This window comes from Saprolegnia parasitica (genome assembly GCF_000151545.1).
Source record: "Saprolegnia parasitica CBS 223.65 unplaced genomic scaffold supercont2.92, whole genome shotgun sequence".
NCBI classification, from domain to species: domain Eukaryota; phylum Oomycota; class Saprolegniomycetes; order Saprolegniales; family Saprolegniaceae; genus Saprolegnia; species Saprolegnia parasitica.
Window position 1 is genome coordinate 51,559 of NW_012156486.1, and position 12,702 is coordinate 64,260.

Genomic DNA, 12,702 nt, shown 5'->3' on the forward strand with positions numbered 1-12,702 from the left:
AGAATCCCTGCGCGGCAATAAAATACGCTTTGGACCGCTGACTTGTGGCGTATTCGTGGTCTGGAAATCTCGCCGACAGCAGCCATGCCGTACCAAGTGCTGCCGGGCCTCGCCATCATCACTGGCATGTTCACGATCTCGGGCCTCGCGATCGGCGGTGTCAACCGCTGGTACGCCCGCGGGACGCAGAAGAAGCTCATCCTGCGCGACGACTGGGACCGCGCCCTCGACGCCCGGGACATGCGGTTAAAGGATCGGATCCAGTGGGAAGAGAAGCTCAAGGCAGAAGGCAAGTGGCACTAAGCCACGCGGTTGCCGACGCCATGCGATGCGATGCGATGCCATGGACGCGCTTGATATAACACCCTCCAACAATACAGTCTTCCCCGGTACCCGCGCCCAGAGGCCATTTTGGGGCACGTGCATCGCGGCGCAATGGCCGCTGCCAGTGGACGAGCGGAGGGCGCAGGCAACATGTACGAAGGGCCAAAGCATGCCATCGATGGCGGTCGACGTGCCATGGCTGCGGGCGACGGGCGCCACCACGACGCCACATGACGAGACGCTGGCAAGAGCCGCATGGCGGTCCCGGCTTTGGGCCTCTCCTTGTAGTTGACGTGAAGGGCTTTGCTCATGTAGCAGCCTCGTGCGCACAGATGCATGGTCGACTGCGACCACAAGAGTGCATGCACGGCAGCAGGCAACGCAACGAGAAAGAGGGACGGACACACTCGTGTTGTATTCCATCATTGGTTACGAAAGGCCACCTGCATGCATCACGCTCTGTAGCGAGACGCACGAGGAAGCCCTTTCACTCACTCACTTTTCCCGTCCAGCGAGTCAAAGCAAATAAATAAGCGCACGCCTTCCGCCCATGCCGCGTCGAGCTTCGGTTTACGCCTGCTTCGTGGGGCAGTCACGCGCCCAGTGACCCGACTCGTTGCAATGGTAGCACTTGTCGGTCGTCGCGTCGTTACCTTCGGGGCAGTCGCGACGCAAGTGGCCGGAACCGCCGCAGTTGTGGCACTTGCGTGTGTCTTGCAGCTCCTTCGGGCAATCGTTGCGCACATGGCCCGTCTCGCCGCAGTTGAAGCACGCACGCGGGCGCTCGGCTTCGGGGCAGTCGCGGCGCAAATGGTCGGTACCGCCGCAGTTGTGGCACGCGCGCACCGAGTGCGAGCTGGTCGGGCAGTCGCGCTTCAAGTGGCCGGGCTTGTTGCACCCATAGCACATGGCGTTGCCGCGCGGCGCCGAGCTAGCGCCAGTGGGGCAGTCGCGGCGCTGGTGGCCGACCTCGCCGCAGCCGTAGCACGCGCGGGGCGCAGGCGTCGATTCCGTGGTAGCGTCCATGCTGGTCCAAACGAAGATATTGCAAATGACCTTGCTTTCATCGAAGCCTGTCCGGATGCGTATCCGGATACGGGTAGGGCACCAACCAAATGGTGATCCGGATACGCATCAAAAGATCGCGCGGTTGAACCGTGGCCCATGTCGCCACAAACTTCAACCGAAGCACCAACCGCACGATGGAGTCGACATGGACATCCCTCCTCAATCCGCATCAAATATTCTAAGTCGTCGTGTTGCAAGAGTAATAACGATTCTATAAGACCCCACCCCAGGCCCCACCCTCTGGGCTAGAGTACCATAAAAAATGCATCCGACTCGAAGACGGTCGTGTTCTCGTTCATTTCTGCCACGTACAAGGAGGTCGTAACGGGATGTCAGAATCTTGCGCGAAATGGAGGGACATGGAAGCAGCTAAGAAGGTTTTAGTGAGAGTCGTCGGTGGAGCACCCAACTAATCCCTCGAGTGCATCTTTATACGCGTCGCAACGAGCGTCAACACTGCAGCTAGACACATAACTAGACTTCCGTGATGACGGGGACCCTATCATTACTCTCTGCCCCATTCTAGGATGTGTGCAATGACGAGATTGTACACTCTGAATTTGTAAATGTCTCGATATTACTACTGCTGCGTACTATGTAGCACGTGGAGATAAGATCTATACCCTAAACTCTTTGTTGAAGGCTTGCCTCGGTCGTCTCGTGCATTCCATGGTTTACTTAGTCGCGCTCCCGAACAATGGCCAGACCACGGGCGTTCAGCTCGTGCTCCCATCTACGTGGCACATTAGATTCGACTAAACACGATCCAAAAACGAGATCGTACTCCATGTAGCACTTTGCGTAGTAGTGGCGAATCCGCTCGGAGCGCACGGCCAAGAGTTCGCGGTTCGCCAGCTCCATTTCTTCTTGGATCCTAGCATTCAGATTCAGATTCAGATACGAACGACGAGCCATGTACTTTTTGTCGGTGCGCGAGCGCTGGTTGATCATGCCGCGCTTGCCCTGGCGGTCTTCCCAGACCGCGCGACCTTTGAGGTGGTCGGACGCCTTGACGTGCTGCACTGCGTTGTGGAGCTGGTCCTCGCGCGCAATGAACATCTCGACGTTGCGCCCGAGCTTCTTCTTCCCAAACGGCTCGCTCGCCTCGCTTCGCTTGGCCAAGCCCGCGGCCGGTCGCATGGCCATATTTTCAGACTTCACGAAATCGGTTTTGTCCGCAACGGCCGCGGGGTCGATAAGTTGATACTTTCGAAATGATCTCTCCATTACCGGCTCACATCGTCCACAATGCGAAAGGCTGGGTCTTCGATACCTTTTCTTGGCCACACGTCGTCTATGGTACGACGCGTACTACACTCGTTGCGTCCGTAGATGCGTTGGTTCATTTTTGTATATATGGTATCGTTGACTAGCACGTGTGGAATCGCCAGCTTTTGATATCGAAAAAATAGGTCCGTTGTCGCCAGCGCACCGAGATGAGACCGGCCATGAGCGCAAACGCAGCATCAATCTCGCACTCGACGTCGTTTGCTTGGACCATCAACGTAAAATAGCTCGCCGAGCTCAAGTACGGCGTCCGGAGCTGTCGCGGCGGCAGCGCCCGCCACCGCTCGAGGACAGCCGTACTGACCACGGCGCCCAGCGCAACCAAACCGCCCGTGAGCACGCCGCGGAGACGGCCAATGGAAATGTACCCGGTGGTACAATCCAGCGCGCCGTCCATATCAACCGACGTGCACGTTCGCTGCAAGATCGCAGAGTAGCGCGGCGGTGCTTGGCAGCCGACAGCGATCGCCCACGTCAACACGGAGCTCTTCCACGCATACGCCGGCGTATACTGCTGCGTGACGCTGCTAAACAAGTCGTTGAGCACGTAGACAAGCCACGTCAGCTCGGACGCAACAAGGATCACCTTGTACCACGGTGTCGCTGGCACAACGAGCTGGGCGCCGTGGCCATTCGAGGCAAGCGTCAATTGGCTCATGTTCAACAGCCACAGCGCCGTCGCGCTTCGAAGCAGAAGGAGGAGCCGGCCGACCCAGACATGTCCGACGATGCGGTTGAGCTCCAAGAGGTGGAGAGCGTTGATCGCACCAACCGAGGTGAGAGTGTAGCACAGGACGAACACAATGACGCTAATGAGGAGCAGCGTGACGTATTGGGCGCTCGTTCGGCACACGTAGCTCAGTGTCGTGCGCATCTCGGTCGGGTCGAGCACGAGCGCAAGCGGCCGGAACGCCGCCGTGATCGTACGCACGCGGCCCTGGTCGCCTTGGAAAGACACGACTTCGCGCGCGCCAATGACCCAATCGAAGAGATAGCACCACCCAAAGAACGGCCAGGCCAGATCGTCCGTGCCGTTTAAAAGACCCCGTTGATACAACTGCGTCGCTGCGATGGTGCTGGGTGTTATGTATTGGACGAGCGCTACGTCAAGGGCATTGACGGCGCTGGCAACGGCGGACGCCGACAGCGCCTCGAAAGAAACGGCGTGTTCGACCCGGAAGCGCTGTATCGTGTCGTAGATGACGCGGCAGTCGACTTCGGAAAACACATCCAATTTGCACAGACTGTCGCTGTCGATGACCATATCGACGCCAACGAACGCGAAGAGGACCGCCGTCGTTGATACTTCGATGGTTTCCGTGACCCACCAATCGCAGTCCGAGCGGAACGAGACAAAGGTATTGGGGCCGTTATGCATGTCGATGGGGGCGAGGTCGCTGCCGCAAATGAGGTTGCCGCCGACGTTCCAGAGCGGCGGCGTCTCGGTCAAGAGCTCCTTGGGTAGCGCACAGATCGACGACTTGGCCGGCAGTTGAAGAAACACGTCCTGTGCCGTTATGTTGGAGAGCGTCAGATTCGCCAGCGCCTGCATGAACGCGCCGTAAAACTGCCGGAGCGCGCTCGGCACCGAAATGTACTCGGTGTCGATGGCACCAAAGGGTCCTAAAGTGCTTTGCAGCACAAAAAGGCCAGCTTGCAGCGGCTCCCGAAGCGTTGTATTCGTGACCAAGAGCTGCGTTGGGGTCGTGTTGGCAAAGGCAAAGTTCGGGGCTTCGCGCAAGAGGGACATCCCCCCGATGCCACTAACGTTACTCGCCACCGCCCAGAGATCACTGGCGAAGGCCCAGTAGAGGCGCATTGACGTCTGTCTGTCCGTGTGGACCTCAGGTGGTAGGTGCGCGATGGTGAGCGCGAAGCGCTGCCCCCACGCAGTCGAAATCTCGATCGCATCATGGAACCCCGTCGTTTTGAAGTTTTGCCACTGCAGCCGGAACGTCGCGAGTCCATGTGTGCGCCAGAGAGCCACCTCGGCGTCGATCGGGAGCGCATTGGTTGTCGTCGCACGCCACCAGTCCCGCCCGCCTGCTGTCTGCTCGAGGACACTTGTGAACGCCATCTCCAACGACGTGCCCCAGCACGTGCGCATGGCATCCCAGTCGCGGACATTTCGAAGCGGCGCAGCAAGGTACACGGCCCCGTTGTCGCGCATCGTTGCGTCGCATCGGCCTTGGCGCGCGGCGGTGCTGGCCATGGTCCAGCTCCGGTTCAAGTCGAGGTAGCAGTACTGGGTGAACATCCACGGCAGCTGGCATGGGTCCATGGACCGGAGACCGCGCACGGCCGACGGAAGCGACAGTGTGTCTTCATTGAAGAGCTCTCGACGGGCGAGGTTGGCGTGCCACTCGATGGTGCCGTGCGTGTCGCGGTAGAGAGGCATGCCCAGCGCCGGTGTGTCGAGCACCAAGGCTGGCAGTATCTCTGTCGACGTCAGCGACAACTGCGTAAAGGTTGTAGCAAGATATGCGTGCATACCGGACGTGTTGAAGCCCGACCAGCCAAAGTCGTTGGCGAGCGCGTCTGACATGACAGAGAGGTATGCGACATTGCTGGTGAGCGTCGTGATGAGATACCCGAGCCCTAGCAGCGCCGTACTGTGCTGGAACCACGCGCGTTTGTGTCGAAATGGGCCGAGACGCAATTGCATTTTGGAAGCCCTCGTCGAGTGGAAGCTCAGATACTGTCGGTGCCGACGGACGCCGTACTCTTGAGTACGCACGACCCGCCAGAGCTTGGTGTCGAGGAGATAGTGAACACCGCCATAGTCGAAGGCCAGGAGACCGCACATGACCGCCGAAATCGTGTCGAGCTCCAAGACCTCGCCGACGTGGTAGTTGGCGAGCGTCGGGGGCAAAAGCACGTGCAAGAATGGCATGGGCAGGCGACGCTGGCACGACAGTAGTAAGATTGCAAGGAGCCCTGCTCCGAGGAGAAGACTCGTGAGGAGAACGAGGCGTTCCCAGCTGCCAATCACGACCCGTCCGCTATCACACGTGACCGTCTCGAGGTTCTCAACCGAGCACTCGCGACGCAGATGGATGCGCCATGTGACTGGCGCAAACTGATCGATGCAGACAAGGGCGACCCAGGTTGCAGTGAGAATGACGAGTGTCGACACGCGATGCGTCATTTGCACAAGAGGTGCAACGACTTCGTGGAGGACGTAAATCAGCCAGAGACCTTCGCCGGCCAATGCGCTCGAGAGCAGAAGCGATCGTGTGGATTTTCGCACTTGGAGGAGGACCGCAGAAGGTGCTGACAGCGTTGTTGTGGCTGTTGAGAGACACACAAGGGCGAGTCCGCTGCGTGCGAGTAGAAAGTACCGACCAATATAGACGGCGGACACCACCGGGTTGAACATGATCCACGACGTTGACCGGAGTGTGCACCCGAGGCAGAGCGTGACGACGCTGACAACGCCTAGTGTCGCTGTCGTCATGGCCGCCGAATACCACAGGTACGGTCCCAGCGTTGCTGGTGCAGGGGGGGCGTCCGAGACAACCGGGGGGTAGGCGACCGAGATCACATTGACCGTCTGGACATCGCCTTGGAGGGAGAGCACTTCCCGTTGCCCTAACGCCCAGTCGTAGAGCATGGTCCAGCCAAAAAAAGCAAACGTCGGGTCCAGCAGCGATTGCATCTGGATCTGGGGATCACTCTGGGTCTGGTTGCGCAAATACTGGAAAAGGCCAATATTGTGGTCCACCAAATGGGCATCATGCGGCGCTTGCAAGGACAGCGCTCGGGCCAAGCCATCCGTCGCGTGGAAGGCTCGTTGACATGCCTCCGTGTCAACCGCAGCAACACAGACCTCGTCGCTTGTCACATTCCCGAGCTGCAGCAGCGCAAACACTCCAGCGTCAACACGCCAGACGGACGTCAGTGGTGCTTGGCGCTGACACACATCCTCAAAGCCAAAGGTCTGCTGCACAAATGACAATGGCGAGCCAAAGATACACCACGGATTGCCGCTGTAGAAGCTCAGTCCCGGATCGGCCCACTGCAGAGGCCGCAGTTGTAGCGACACGGGCGGCACGACATGGGCTTGCAGCGCCGGCGAGGTTACGAGCGCTGACATCATATCGGCGCGGAAACGATCGATGGTCTCGACAAGCGCCGGCGGGGGCAGAACCCACTTGGCATCGAGGGCGGCAAGCCAGCCGACTTGGTCGTGGAGCGTTTGACCGAGCAGAGGTAGTGGACAGCCTTCGATGAAGCACGCCATCACATCGGGCGTCGTATCAGCAAAGTAGTTTAACGTGCCTCGGACCATGGTTTGGTTCTCGCTCGGCGCGTAAAAGTCGTTGCTGAAGAGGTCGTAGAAGAGACACGTTTTCCGGTGCATGAGACGACTGGTCGTTGGGATGCTCTTGAGCGACATGGGAACCGCGATGCCAAGGGCGTTCTCGACAAGAACACTCTCGAGCAAGCCAAAACCGGTGCCCGTGCCATATTGAAGCGTAAAGTGCTGCAATCCGCGCAAGCGCCACAGCTGCACTTCGTCGTCAATGAGAAGAATCGTGTGGGCGGTCAACGTACGCAGCCAGTCGGCGCCTCTTTGTCCGGTCGCTGCGATCGGATCACCGATGCGACTGTCAAAGAGACCACCCATAAACTGCCGCCACGCCTCAAAATCGATGTTGCGCAGGACCGACTCCAAATACATGGCGGCATTTGCCGCCTCGGACGCCGCACAGCGCGCTTGGCGCTTGGTCGAGTAGGCAAACTCCCAGTGTTTCTCCAAGTCAACCCAGCAGTACGGGGCGACGAGCATCGACACTTGATCCGTGGAGAGGCTTCGAAGGCTCTGAATCGCGGCCGGCAAGGTTGTGAGATCGTTGTAAAGGACCCGGCGGACGTAAACAGCGTCGACGCCCGATGAAAGCCCCCCAAGGAGGGCGAAGGATGGGGCAAAAATGTCGAAGTTGTGCTCTGTCGCGTAGGGCAGCGTCGAGAGATGGGTGTTGAGAAGCTGCCGCAACACGGGCGATGTCGTGACGAGGTCGGGCCACAAGTAGTCGGTCGCCGTGTACGCAGAAAACGCGTCAAGGACAAAGACGCTCAGCGCCACGGAGGCCGCGACGTACACCATGCCGATAACGTGGAGACGCCATGAGACTGGCGATGGCCCTTCGAGTATGTCGAGCGTGCGCGGGGCCACAAACACCTGCATCCTCTCCGTTGATGCTGCAGTGCCTGGTGAATGTTCGGTCGACGAAACGCCGATGTGAAACCGGGATAGTCCTTGTTGGTTTGAAAACAGTTACGTCAACGATCGACTAGTTTTGGCGTCGTCGAGTCGTACTCGGTGAAAGGTTTAGATTGATTGGTATGGATGGCTCGATAGAGCATTGTCGCTTCAGTGCGGTTCCCGGTGATAAACCAGTCCACCAGGACCAACGCGGGCGTTATTGGTCGGTCTACTAGTATGGGCGTCTATGGTCTATGCCCTTTCCGGTAGAAAAGTCTTTAACCATCGAGGGGATTGAGGGTTTTAGATCTTTTTTGGCCGAAACGAGGTCCAGGCCATAAAAGCGGTTGATGCTCGCGAGTCGCCAGGCATCAATCATTGCAGTCACGAGCCATCACTTTGGCGGATGGCGCTGGAGCCATAGCTTTGAAGTCAGTTGCAAAAAGCGAACGATGGGCAGCGGGGTGCTTCGCCTTTTCTTGCTCGACAGCAAGGGCCTTGCGTTTTATTTTGAAGAATCGAATCCAACACTCGCAAACGTTCGATTGCTCCTGGAAGCACGGGGGCTCATGACGAAGAAGCATCGTTTTGTTACCTTTCACGAGGAGGACGGCTACTTCGCACCGTACGAGCTCCATCTGGTGGACGAACGCGCGATCCTGGTTGACGCACTCTTCCAGTGCGAGGATTCCGGCATGCGCGGCCTGATCCAATTGACAAGATGGAAGGCGTGACGAGTCTAGAACACATTTCCTTTTGCTAAATCTACGTATGCGAACTCTTTGTAACAACGAAGATAACGCGAAACACGTTCATATATATATAAAGCTATGTTGTATCAAGGCTTGGTCTTGGTCATATACTAGACAATTCTTGGTGAAATAGAAATATCAGACTTTCTTCGTCGTATACATCCAGTAGTCATCAACCATCAACGGCCCCATAAGCTGTGTGAACACAGTACTAGTACAATTGAAAGCGAGAGCGCACTATAATAGCATGTCCGAGGACCAAGGGATCATGTTCTTTTTTCGAATCAAAATGCCTCGCGACCAGGACTACTACGCATGCGCCAAGCTGTTTCCAACAAGCCCGCGCCCAACGGTGACCACAGCTCGCGATATGCTCACGTCTCTAGGTTACATAACCGACGCTACTTGCTTCACGGTCACCGAGGAGCGCGACGGATTTACAACGACCTATATTGTCGATCGCGCAAACGAAGACATCATGCCACTCGACTGTTTAAAGGCCGACGGAGTCATTGTCGTCTAAGAATCCGTTGTGTTGCTACAGTTGATTACATTTAGCAAGCCCATGATCACCTTTGATCTGTGATAGCATAGCGCTTCGAAAGGGACTGGGAAGCGCTGTAATAACACCATACTAGTACCGTTTAACGATGACTTGGATACTTGCGCGATGTGCGTCCATCATAGTTTGCTGTCACGGATTGGCCTCACAGCAGCAACGTCAACGATGTTTTCTCAATTGAAAGCGTGGTTTTCGCCACGCCGGTTGACACGTCGCTGCAGGTTGTGCCACGTCATGCATTGAGAACAGCCAAACTTGTGTGGTGTTGCGATGGACACAAGACTGGTCGACACGCAATCTGGCGAAAACAAAGCAGGACATCGTCAATCGTCTTCACGAGGCACTCTTTTGGTGCAACGATAGTTGCACATTCGCCACATCGTTCGTGCATTTTGGAATTGAAAAACCTGCATGTATAGTACTGTTGGACAATCTCGCGTCGTGACGTTGAAGAACAGCTCCAACGGCCATATCTTGCACCACTGTCGACAACGCTCACAGCGCATTTCTACCGCCCCGAAACAATGGGCACCACGTCCACCATCTTTTTGCGCATCAGCGGCAAGCGTCTTGCGGTCGATACCACGCTTGAGCCCAACACACTTGCGAAGCTTCGCGACTACTTGACGGAGCAAGGACACATGAAGGCCCACGATCGCTTCATCCTCTTTCTCTACAAGCGTCAGTTGCCAGCGAAGGAGATGTACGTGCCGTACGAAGTTGAGCCAGACTGCGAAGGTTCAATCCCGATGAGCGCATTGTACGAGTTTAAATACCCAAATGCCGGCGTCATCCTCCCGCACACCAAGAAGATGCACGATACCACGCCCGCCCCGCCGCCCCCACGCTGCCAAAGAGCATACTATTAGCCAGTTCAAGGCTGTGGCGTAGCTCGCGCCCCGCTAAAGTGCTAGCATGCGTGCACGTATTGCCGAAGCGTTCTATCTATCAAACGTGTTCCGCGTTGAAATCAAATGAGCAAAAAACGACGTCAATGACTTTGCATACCGGTACGTAGCGCTACGCCTGAATGCGTGGGAGTTGGCACCAGCACTTGGTCGTTGGGAGTGAGCTGCGCACGCAGAGATCCATCCCGTGGTGGACCCCACTCGCCGAGTCATAGCTCGCACGAGGTCGTATGCAGGCTCCTACGCACTCGAACCACCCGACAAAGAAGTGCATCCGTCGGGTGTGTTGCTGGAGAATTTGTAGTAGCCATATTAAAATACCTCCATCAGTATGCTAGTCGGTCCCATCTACGTGGCACGAACCACATTTTCATGTCTAGCCGTGAGAAAAGACTTCATGAAGCTTTGCGCATCGTAGTTGCGAACGCGATCAAAGCGCATAGCCAAGAGCTTGGGGTTCGCCAACTCCATTTCGTCTTGAATTCTAGCATTCAGATTCAAATTCAGATTTAGTTGTTCCTACCAGAGAAGAGCTTCTGGCGCGTGTGAGTCTTTGTCAGTGTTTTGGCGCCGTGCACAGAAAACATTCCCTCAGAACCGGATCCGGATAAAGATATCGGCGCGAACCACGGGTTGGTGAACCTATCATTGCATAGACGATGCTAGTCTCTCACAGTCGTGTCCAAGCAGCGCCATCAAGAATCTAACAACTGCGACAATACGTGCTGCACAGAGGTGCTCGTTTGGAGCTGCCTCGTGCACGCGTACTGTTGAAATAGGCTCCAAACAGCAAGATTGATTTTGATTAGCCATTATGTCTGCGAAACCATGGGACCCGCCGGTGGTGTTGGACAATACGCTACGCTCACGTAAAAAACAGCGCCAACGGCCATTCTTTGCGCCGTTGTCGACGCCGTTCATAGTGCTTTTTCACTCGTCCCAAAACAATGGGTCACTCGCCAGCCATTTTTCTCAACATTCACGGCAAGCGCCTTGCGATCGCTGTCAAGCTCGAACTCACGACACTGGCGGACCTTCGCGAATACTTGACGACACAAGACCACATGACGGAGCACGATCGTTTTATCCTCTTTTTGTACAAGAGCAGTTTGCCAGCGACGGACAAGCACGTGTCGTACGAAGTCGAGCCCCTTTGCGAGCGCTCGATCCCAACGAGCGCGTTGTACGAGTTTGGTGGTCCGTACGCCGGTGTCATTCGCCCGCGCTCCAAGAAGGTCATCCGAGACATGCGGATCGTGCCGGCCCCGTGCAAGGCCTGAGCTCAGAGCGTACAACATGTCGTGTAGAAAAGCTTGTAAGGCGTAATGAACCACAACGTGTTGTGCATGGAACTCGTTGTGTTGTCGCTGCACGAGCTATCTGCTGCGATTCGATAATCGCTTGGTAAGGTAGTGTGCCGTACTTGGCTGGGGACTCACTGGGGATTTAGCGTATCGGGAGCCATCGATGCGTGGGATTAATGTCGTCGTGGCGGCAAGGACTTTTTTCTGGAACCGTCCCGAGCTTGGAGCTTGGGTCGGGTGATGCATTTCGACCGTTGGCGCGCCGCCCTTTCCCACGGCTAGACAGGTTGGACAATAGGTAGTGGGGCCGACCAACGCAACGGTATGAACTCAACTCGGTCATTTGTCCATTGAGCTTGTGATGGCGACGCGCTACTACTTTGAGATTGGTCCGCAAAACGTCGTCGTGACGTTTTCTGGGACGCCGACGGTCGCGGATGCCCGAGAGTTGTTGCAGCCCAAGGGCTACATCACGGAGGCGACGCCGTTCCATCGCCCGCACGGAAATTACTCGTACGAAGTCGACCGCAAGAGTGAAGCCGTCATGCCCCTCGCCGACCTGAAGCGTGCAGACGGAACCATTGGCGTGTAATGACGCCACCCGACACCAAAATGCGTCTCGTGCGCTGGTTCAGCCGTGTATTCTGGGGTGTAAGGGCGATATCGTCAAATGATTTTATGCCCTTTGAGGTGTGTCTTTCGATTCATCGACGTTTCGAGCATAGTTCTTCATACACAGCGATTGAATAGCAGTGAGTGAGTCGTGCATGGCAACGAATACTAGTATTGCGATAGAGTTGAACGCGTTTTTTCGCTATTTACGAGACTGCTTGACGCGAAGCCGTACGTGGTCTAATGCCTCAAGTTCTGGGTAGTCGGTGATCGTGTATGGGTCGATCAGCGTCGTCTCGTGGTGCAAAAGTTTCTACCCATTGCACAATAAGACACCTCATTCCAACTGGAGGACGCACCAGCGACTCCATCGGCAAGTCAAACTCCATCGATAGGTAGCTCTTGAGCACAGCGATGGTTTGTCCCTTTTTAAACTAGCAATTTGTTGTTAAAAATCAGAGAGAATAAAGGGGCGCTGGTTACCTTTTCCTGGACTTCCGAGCCGTCGGGCAGCTCAAAGACGATGACAATGTCCTCCTCCTGGAGCCGGCGCGCATCGTCGACCTTGGACTCCTCGTCGGGCGCTTCTCGGGTCGTCGGGATCGCGAGCTGGAGCTTCTCCATCCGTGAGCTTGTGGTTTTGCCAAATTCCGTTTCAAGCAGCAATATACTGTTG

The 12,702-nt window shown here is 56.4% G+C and overlaps 7 protein-coding genes across 7 annotated transcripts; 3 read left to right on the top strand and 4 right to left on the bottom strand.

Moving 5' to 3' along the window:
* Positions 1-84: 84 nt before the first annotated feature.
* Positions 85-303, top strand: SPRG_12622 (hypothetical protein; the record flags this gene model as incomplete). Its single annotated transcript, XM_012352092.1, has 2 exons — positions 85-159; positions 190-303. 2 exons carry the CDS (start codon positions 85-87, stop codon positions 301-303), a joined length of 189 nt encoding a protein of 62 aa, XP_012207482.1.
* Positions 304-894: 591 nt separating this feature from the next.
* Positions 895-1,350, bottom strand: SPRG_22305 (hypothetical protein; the record flags this gene model as incomplete). Its single annotated transcript, XM_012352123.1, has 1 exon — positions 895-1,350. One exon carries the CDS (start codon positions 1,348-1,350, stop codon positions 895-897), a length of 456 nt encoding a protein of 151 aa, XP_012207513.1.
* Positions 1,351-2,037: 687 nt separating this feature from the next.
* Positions 2,038-2,593, bottom strand: SPRG_12623 (hypothetical protein). Its single transcript, XM_012352093.1, has 3 exons — positions 2,312-2,593; positions 2,177-2,266; positions 2,038-2,125 (listed from the first exon to the last, which is right to left on the bottom strand). The coding sequence occupies exons 1-3, from the start codon at positions 2,536-2,538 to the stop codon at positions 2,071-2,073; spliced, it is 372 nt and encodes a 123-aa protein (XP_012207483.1). The 5' UTR covers positions 2,539-2,593; the 3' UTR covers positions 2,038-2,070.
* A 168-nt stretch (positions 2,594-2,761) lies between these two features.
* On the bottom strand, positions 2,762-7,789 carry SPRG_12624 (hypothetical protein; the record flags this gene model as incomplete). Its single annotated transcript, XM_012352094.1, has 1 exon — positions 2,762-7,789. The coding sequence occupies one exon, from the start codon at positions 7,787-7,789 to the stop codon at positions 2,762-2,764; it is 5,028 nt and encodes a 1,675-aa protein (XP_012207484.1).
* A 1,937-nt stretch (positions 7,790-9,726) lies between these two features.
* On the top strand, positions 9,727-10,071 carry SPRG_12625 (hypothetical protein; the record flags this gene model as incomplete). Its single annotated transcript, XM_012352095.1, has 1 exon — positions 9,727-10,071. The coding sequence occupies one exon, from the start codon at positions 9,727-9,729 to the stop codon at positions 10,069-10,071; it is 345 nt and encodes a 114-aa protein (XP_012207485.1).
* Positions 10,072-11,057: 986 nt separating this feature from the next.
* On the top strand, positions 11,058-12,006 carry SPRG_12626 (hypothetical protein; the record flags this gene model as incomplete). The annotated part of the gene is made up of 2 exons (XM_012352096.1): positions 11,058-11,345; positions 11,770-12,006. The coding sequence occupies 2 exons, from the start codon at positions 11,058-11,060 to the stop codon at positions 12,004-12,006; spliced, it is 525 nt and encodes a 174-aa protein (XP_012207486.1).
* Positions 12,007-12,198: 192 nt separating this feature from the next.
* On the bottom strand, positions 12,199-12,668 carry SPRG_12627 (hypothetical protein). Its single transcript, XM_012352097.1, has 3 exons — positions 12,510-12,668; positions 12,386-12,460; positions 12,199-12,339 (listed from the first exon to the last, which is right to left on the bottom strand). Exons 1-3 carry the CDS (start codon positions 12,648-12,650, stop codon positions 12,229-12,231), a joined length of 327 nt encoding a protein of 108 aa, XP_012207487.1. The 5' UTR covers positions 12,651-12,668; the 3' UTR covers positions 12,199-12,228.
* Positions 12,669-12,702: the final 34 nt, after the last annotated feature.